General features: G+C 41.1%; 1 protein-coding gene across 2 annotated transcripts; it reads left to right on the top strand.

The window, feature by feature from the left end:
* The first annotated feature begins 4,740 nt into the window (after positions 1-4,740).
* On the top strand, positions 4,741-7,900 carry LOC115137603 (lens fiber membrane intrinsic protein-like). Of its 2 annotated transcripts, XM_065024429.1 has the most exons (6): positions 4,741-4,944; positions 5,043-5,127; positions 6,476-6,663; positions 7,009-7,158; positions 7,306-7,440; positions 7,734-7,900. In XM_065024429.1, the coding sequence occupies exons 2-6, from the start codon at positions 5,081-5,083 to the stop codon at positions 7,793-7,795; spliced, it is 582 nt and encodes a 193-aa protein (XP_064880501.1). In that variant the 5' UTR covers positions 4,741-4,944; positions 5,043-5,080; the 3' UTR covers positions 7,796-7,900. The 2 variants fall into 2 exon arrangements, with proteins under 2 accessions (XP_064880501.1, XP_029529780.1); XM_029673920.2 differs by lacking the exon at positions 5,043-5,127 and having other exon boundaries at positions 4,742-4,944.
* Positions 7,901-8,211: the final 311 nt, after the last annotated feature.

The raw sequence follows: 8,211 nt of genomic DNA, 5'->3' as shown, positions 1-8,211 counted from the left end.
CATATGGAATCATGGAGTAACCAAGAAAGTGTTAAATAAATCCAAATATATTTTATATTTGACATTCTTCAAAGTAGCCTCCATTTGCCTTGATGACAGCTTTGCACACTCTTGGCATTCTCTCAACCAGCTTCACCTGGAATTATTTTCCAAAAGTCTTGAAGGAGTTCCCATATATGCTGAGCACTTGTTGGCTCAATACAAATTTGGCCCGCAGTTGAATCTAGTTGATGATCCCTGATGTAAGCAAAAAAAAAAGGGAAATTATAGGATGGGCAACTGGCGACCCGCAGCCCCCCTTTTGTAGACAGCAATTTAAGTCTAGCTATAGATTTTAAAGAGATTGAAGACAGCGCTGTTACTTGGCCACTCAGGAACATTCACTGTCTTCTTGGTAAGCAATTCGAGTGTAGATTTGGCCTTGTGTTGTAGGTTATTACCCAGCTGAAAAGTGAATTCTGTATCACGGAGGCGCTCCGCACTGCTAAAGCTAACTCTCTCTCCTCTGCTCTCATCCTTCTAGACCTATCGGCTGCCTTCGATACTGTGAACCATCAGATCCTCCTCTCCACCCTCTCCGAGTTGGGCATCTCCGGCGCGGCCCACGCTTGGATTGCGTCCTACCTGACAGGTCGCTCCTACCAGGTGGCGTGGCGAGAATCCGTCTCCTCACCACGTGCTCTCACCACTGGTGTCCCCCAGGGCTCTGTTCTAGGCCCTCTCCTATTCTCGCTATACACCAAGTCACTTGGCTCTGTCATAACCTCACATGGTCTCTCCTATCATTGCTATGCAGATGACACACAATTAATCTTCTCCTTTCCCCCTTCTGACGACCAGGTGGCGAATCGCATCTCTGCATGTCTGGCAGACATATCAGTGTGGATGACGGATCATCACCTCAAGCTGAACCTCGGCAAGACGGAGCTGCTCTTCCTCCCGGGAAGGACTGCCCGTTCCATGATCTCGCCATCACGGTTGACAACTCCATTGTGTCCTCGTCCCAGAGCGCTAAGAACCTTGGCGTGATCCTGGACAACACCCTGTCGTTCTCAAATAACATCAAGGCGGTGGCCCGTTCCTGTAGGTTCATGCTCTACAACATCCGCAGAGTACGACCCTGCCTCACACAGGAAGCGGCGCAGGTCCTAATCCAGGCACTTGTCATCTCCCGTCTGGATTACTGCAACTCGCTGTTGGCTGGGCTCCCTGCCTGTGCCATTAAACCCCTACAACTCATCCAGAACGCCGCAGCCCGTCTGGTGTTCAACCTTCCCAAGTTCTCTCACGTCACCCCGCTCCTCCGCTCTCTCCACTGGCTTCCAGTTGAAGCTCTCGCATCCGCTACAAGACCATGGTGCTTGCCTACGGAGCTGTGAGGGGAACGGCACCTCAGTACCTCCAGGCTCTGATCAGGCCCTACACCCAAACAAGGGCACTGCGTTCATCCACCTCTGGCCTGCTCGCCTCCCTACCACTGAGGAAGTACAGTTCCCGCTCAGCCCAGTCAAAACTGTTCGCTGCTCTGGCCCCCCAATGGTGGAACAAACTCCCTCACGACGCCAGGACAGCGGAGTCAATCACCACCTTCCGGAGACACCTGAAACCCCACCTCTTTAAGGAATACCTAGGATAGGATAAAGTAATCCTTCTCACCCCCCTTAAAAGACCTAGATGCACTATTGTAAAGTGGCTGTTCCACTGGATGTCATAAGGTGAAAGCACCAATTTGTAAGTCGCTCTGGATAAGAGCGTCTGCTAAATGACTTAAATGTAAATGTAAATGTAATTCCTCTATCAGTGTCTGATGTAAAGCAGACTGAAGCAAGTCTTTCCCTATGATTTTGCCTGTGCTTAGCTCCATCCCAATTCTTTTAATTGTGAAAAACTCCCCAAATCTACACTGGAGTTGCATATCAAGAATGTGAATGTTCCTAAGTGGCCAAATAACAACTTTGACTTCAAGCTCTTTAAAATCTATAGCAAGACTTGAACATTTCTGTCTAACCATGATCCCCAACAACTTGACAGAGCTTGAACAATTATGAAAAGAATAATGGGCTAATACTGTACAATCCAGAAGTGTAAAGCTCTTATAGCATACCCATACCGTGATGCAGCCACCCCCATGCTTGAAAATAAGTAGGCAGTTACTCAGTGATGTGTTGGCCAGTAGCTTACCACCCTGCATCCCACTGCTGGCTGGCTTGCTTCTGAAGCTATGCAGGGTTGCCCTGATCAGTCCCTGGATGAGAGACCAGTTGGTGTTGGAGGGCCAGTATGAGGCACCCTTTCCTCTGGTCTATAAACACATCCCAATGCCCCAGGGCAATGATTGGGGACATTGCCCTGTGTAGGGTGCTGTCTTTTGGATGGGATGTTAAATGGGTGTCCTGACACTTTGTGGTCACTAAAGATCCCATGGCACTTATTGTAAGAGTAAGAGTGTTAACCCCGGTGTCCTGGCTAAATTCCCAATCTGTCTCTCATACCATCATGGTCACCTAATCATCTCCAGCTTACAATTAACTCATTCATCCCACCTCCTCTCCCCTGTAACCATTCCCCAGGTTGTAGCTGTAAATGAGAATGTGTTCTCAGTTAACTTACCTGGTAAAATAAGGGTTAAATAAAATGTGTTGTGTTGGATTTGCCCCAAACATAAGGCTTTGCATTTAGGCCAAAAAGTGTATTCATTTGTTGTTGTTTTTCCCAGTATTACTTTAGTGCCTTGTTGCATACAAGGTGCATGTTTTGGAATATTTGTATTCTGTATATTTGTATTCTTTTCACTCTATCATTTAAGTCATTATTGTAGAGACACTACAATGTTGTTGATCCATCCTCAGTTTTCTCCCATCACAGCCATTGAACTCTGTAACTGTTTTAAAATCACCAATCGCCTGATGGTAACATCCCTGAGAAGTTTCATATCTTTGATGTGTCTGGGAGGTTTAATACATAATCCACAGCATACTGTAATTATTAACTTGACCATGCTTAAAGAGATGCTCAATGTCTGATTTTATTGTTACCCATCTACCAATCACTGCACTTCTTTATGAGGTTCCCTGGTCTTTGTAGTTTAATCCGTGCTTGAAATTCAATACTTGACTGAGGCATTTTACAAATGTTGTATGAATGGGGGACAGAGGAAGGGTTAGTCATTCAAGAATGATATCAACAACTATTTCACACGGAGTGAGTTGATGTAACATATTTTTAAAACTTTTTCTTCCACTTTGACATTACAGAGTATTTGGAGTTCATTGTTGACAAAATATGACAATTAAATTATTTTTTTAACCTTTATTTAACTAGGCAAGTCAGTTAAGAACAAATTCTTATTTTCAATGACGGCCTAGGAACAGTGGGTTAACTGCCTGGTCAGGGGCCTTCCGGTTGCTAGTCCACCGCTCTAACCACTAGGCTACCCTGCCGCCCCTGAATCCCACTTTGTAACACAATAGACAATAGAGTGTGAAGAAATCCAAGGGGTATAAATACTTTTGCAAGTTACTGTACACTTATAGTGTACTTGATCACTCTCAAGCAGTTTCATTTATTTTTTTAAATCGACACTTCAACTTAAAAACAACTCCAAGTGTATTTTGAATGAATATATTAAATTTCAATTCAAGTGTTTGAAATTGAAGTACACTTTTAATAAGTGTGTTGAAGTGTAATGATAGTATATTTATAGTATACTTAAGGTATAAAGTACATTTCGTATTTGAAGTACAGTATATTAATATAATTGTTTTATATATTTAAGTACACTTATAATTAAAATATTTCACTTGGGATCTCTGGACTTGAAACCCATTGAAAACCTATGGTTTGAATTGAAGAGGGCAGTCTATTTCTCAGACAAAGGAGATCAAGGATCTGGAAGGATTCTGTATGAAGGAATGCTGTTAAGATCCCTCCAGATGTTCTCCAACGTATAACATATTTTTAGGGTGAAAAAGTATTAATTGTTTTAAAAAAGATATCTTTCTCTGAGCAATTGTATTAGTTTAAAATAATATAATTTCCCCATTTATTTGAGCATAGCTCAGTATTTGAAGTATTTATTCCAGTCAATTTTGCTCATTATTATCAAGGCTGTTAATAATGTCAGACCCCACTGTATATATAAAATGTAAAAACACTCACTGATAAAATTTCATTTGATTATTTTCCCACCTTCTAAACAACTTAACTCTCCACCGAAAATGTTGAATACATAATTATTGATTTTTTTTTCCTGAAAATGTGTTAATTATGGAATAGCACTGAATAACTTGAATCATTGTTCTACCACCATTTGTTCAAGACACCTGCTACCCTAGAAAAGGAAATGTTACATACTGTAGTGACTCATATGCATCACAGTGTGTGTTTGAAGCTGATTTTTGGACCATGGTCTGAGATTTACTGGGCAGTTTAAATTCAATGAACTGGCAGGGGTTTTGGGAGTTCAATTGTAGTTTCAATAAAGATTTTAAAACCTTAACATCTGATGTTGAGAGAAAACATTATCTCAATTTCACTTAACTAACATGAGAGCCCCAACTATACTTTTGTTCTTTTCTGCATGAAATAACTATGTGAAACTTACTTTTACTGCATAGTGTGGAATCCTATTGCCAACCCATGTCCACTGTGGATGGTAGGGCAGTATTTTGAATTGAACCCCCTGTGTCATCAGTATTACTGTGACTTACCCAGGGCTTAAATAGTTTTGTATTTTCAGCAGATTCCCTAAAACACAAAACTCATCCCATGTGATTGGTTGTGGCTCAGCATGCTCTATTGTGCCCCGGGGCCGTTTGTTCGCCTGGTTTCCGACACACAAACAAAACTTTCCTGTCAGCCTGGGCAATATTTGGCTCCGGAGTGCTTTGACAACCCCCTTGTAATATTGGAATCTCTGACTTTTTCTCTAAAGGGATAATAAAGGTAAGTTATTAATTAGCTGAGTGGTGTGGGTAAAATGGCATGTTATGCGTTTTGATATAATGTACAGTAGGTGACTTAAAGATCATATTTCTTCATAGAAAAACAGAGAGAACAGAAGAGAGAGGACAGAAAAGAGATGACAGAAGAGAGAGGACAGAAGAGAAACAGATCAGTCATGTCAGGGTAAATACAGTATATCAAAGCTAAAACTACACTACCGTTCAAAAGTTTGGGGTCACTTAGAAATGTCCTTGTTTTTGAAAGAAAAGCATGTTTTTTTGTCCATTAAAATAACTGGTCTTCTTTAAACTGGCAGCTTCATTAAATAGTACCCGCAAAACACCCGTCTCAACGTCAACAGTGAAGTGGCGACTCCGGGATGCTGGCCTTCTCGGTAGAGTTGCTAAGAAAAAGCCATATCTCAGACTGGCCAATAAAAATAAAAGATTAAGATGGGCAAAAGAACACAGACACTGGACAGAGGAACTCAGCCTAAAAGGCCAACACCCCGGAGTAGCCTCTTCACTGTTGACGTTGAGACTTGTGTTTTGCGGGTACTATTTAATGAAGCTGCCAGTTGAGGACTTGTGAGGTGTCTGTTTCTCAAACTAGACACTCGAATGTACTTGTCCTCTTGCTCAGATGTGCACCGGGGCCTCCCACTCCCGTTTCTATTCTGGTTAGAGCCAGTTTGTGCTGTTCTGTGAAGGGAGTAGCACACAGCGTTATACGAGATCTTCAGTTTCTTGGCAATTTCTCACATGGAAGCCTTAATTTCTCAGAACAAGAATAGACTGATGAGTTTCAGAAGAAAGTTATTTGTTTCTAGCCATTATGAGCCTGTAATCGAACCCACAAATGCTGATGCTCCAGGTACTCAACTAGTCTAAAGAAGGACAGTTTTATTGCTTCTTTAATAATAACAACAGTTTTTAGCTGTGCTAACATAATTGCAGAAGGGTTTTGTAATAATCAATTAGCCTTTTAAAATGATAACACAATGTGCCATTGGAACACAGGAGTGATGGTTGCTGATAATGGACCTCTACACCTATGTAGATATTCCATTAAAAAATCTGCCGTTTCCAGCTACAATAGTCATTTGCAACATTAACAATGTCTACACTGTATTTCTGATCAATTTGATGTTATCTTAAATGGACAAAAATGTAGCTTTTCTTTCAAAAACAAGGACGTTTCTACGTGACCCCAAACTTTTCAACGATAGTGTATATAATAGCCATTTGAAAAGACCTTGCTCTAACAAACTGTCTAAAAGCAGTAGGCCTATGGTAAAACAAGTGGAATATGAATAAGATTATTAAGATTATTCTTTGAAAAAATATAATTGATTCAATGTTAAAACGGTCTGTAATGTCCATCCAGACCCTTTCAACTATTCAAAGCAAACAATGTACTTTATGTTGTGTTACTCTATGCTGTATTCACCAGCCATGAGATGTAATTGTATAGAGATGCTTCAGTGTCCCTGACAATTGTGTTGTAGGCTAACTGTCTCTGTGTACATCAGTGTGCTTGGCAGGATGTACAGCTTCATGGGCGGTGGGTTGTTCTGCGCTGGAGTCGGGAACATACTCCTTATTATCTCCACAGCAACCGATTACTGGATGCAGTACCGTCAATCCAACAACTATATGCATCAGGGCCTGTGGCGCTACTGTGTGCCTGGGAAATGCATGACACACACAGATAGCATTGGTAAGCGCAACATGTCCCATTTGTCATCAAACGTACTGTAAGTGAACTTTATAAGGTCCTGTTCCATGCTGTGAATATCTAGAGTAAAAAATAATTTCAACAAAGGAATCCGCTCCTTTTATTTGAGCAGGTTTAGTTGGGAATAAGTCACCATAATTCAACATGTGGTGCAAAATATAGAATATTGTGTAGTAAGTAAATGTTCAGTGATGTCACATCTGAGTAAAGTATGAAATGTGATTCAGTACTATGGACAGGAATACTAATAATAGTAGTAGTGCTTATTGGTTAAGTAGTACCTGTACTGGGTCTCAGCCTTGTCCTCTCTGTGCCCTCTGTCACCAGCGTACTGGGATGCCACCCGTGCCTTTATGATCCTCTCCCTGCTGGCCTGCTTCATTGGCATCGTGATCGGCGTCATGGCCTTCATACGCTCCTCCTCCTTCAGTGGGTTTGACAAGACCTTTGCTGCCGGCATCCTCTTCTTCATCTCCTGTAAGTGTCTCCTCCTTCTGTCATTTGTCCCTGTAACTCTCTTTCAAGCATAGAAATACAATAAATTACATATTTCTATGCTATCAAGTCTCTGTTGATTTTTGTGATGAAAGGAATAAGCAGCATTTGATTGACTACTCTCCACAGGCTTCTTTGTGCTGCTGGCGATGGCTGTGTACACTGGGGTGACTGTGAATTACTACGGGAAACGATACGGGAACTGGCGTTTCTCCTGGTCCTACATCATGGGTTGGGTAGCCGTGGTCCTCACCTTCTTCTCAGGTAGGATAATGTGGTTCTGCCTGTAGAGCTAAAAAGGGCTTCATTTACTATTGTACATCCCAAATGGCACCCTATTCCCATTAATGCACTACTTTTTATCAAGGCCCATGGGGCCCTGTTCAAAAGTAAGTGCACTATATAAGGAGTAGGCTGCCATTTGAGATGCACCCTATGGCTCAGTCCAACAAGATTCATTTGAAGAAAAACATTTTTGACATCAGTGGATAATCCAGTGGACAGTATACAGTATGCCCATGAACCGAATGTTAATCTCTTCCTATTTTCTTTTACAGGCATCTTCTACATGTGTGCCTACAGGATGCATGAATGCCCAAGAAACTCCAACTCACGCTGATCTGACAAAAACACACAGTTCACACCTGGGTTTACACACCTAACTACGTAATTTCCTGTTTAGCTGACCACTATTGAATAAGCATAATAAAAAGGTCAAAACCAATTGTCTGTTTATTCTCCTTTCTATTGAGTGGTATTCATCTGTTTAATAATAAATAATATGCACCACAGTTATAATTTTGAAAGTCTCTTTAAAGCTGCAATATGTAACTTTTTGGGTGACCTGACCAAAATCAAATAGAAATGTGAGTTATAGATCAGTCATTATTGAAAGTCTAAGTGGTAAATCTGTTCTATGTGCACCATTTCTATGCTTCCCATTCTTAAGCTTTGTTTTGTCTTTTACTTTCAGTTTTGTACACCAGATTCAAAACAACTAAAAATACAATATTTTTGGTTATAGAAAACGTATTT

Source organism: Oncorhynchus nerka, linkage group LG11 (assembly GCF_034236695.1).
Source record: "Oncorhynchus nerka isolate Pitt River linkage group LG11, Oner_Uvic_2.0, whole genome shotgun sequence".
NCBI lineage: Eukaryota > Metazoa > Chordata > Actinopteri > Salmoniformes > Salmonidae > Oncorhynchus > Oncorhynchus nerka.
The sequence above is the reverse complement of the archived record's forward strand: the minus strand, read 5'-3'. Positions and strand labels throughout refer to the sequence as shown.

Bases quoted from the DNA above. Each gene is read 5' to 3' on its own strand.
- LOC115137603 (XM_065024429.1), top strand. From the start codon at position 5,081: ATGACAGAAGAGAGAGGACAGAAGAGAAACAGATCAGTCATGTCAGG. The intron at 6,664-7,008 runs GTAAGCGCAACA...CTCTGTCACCAG, and splicing joins GACACACACAGATAGCATTG to CGTACTGGGATGCCACCCGT. The intron at 7,441-7,733 runs GTAGGATAATGT...TTTCTTTTACAG, and splicing joins GGTCCTCACCTTCTTCTCAG to GCATCTTCTACATGTGTGCC.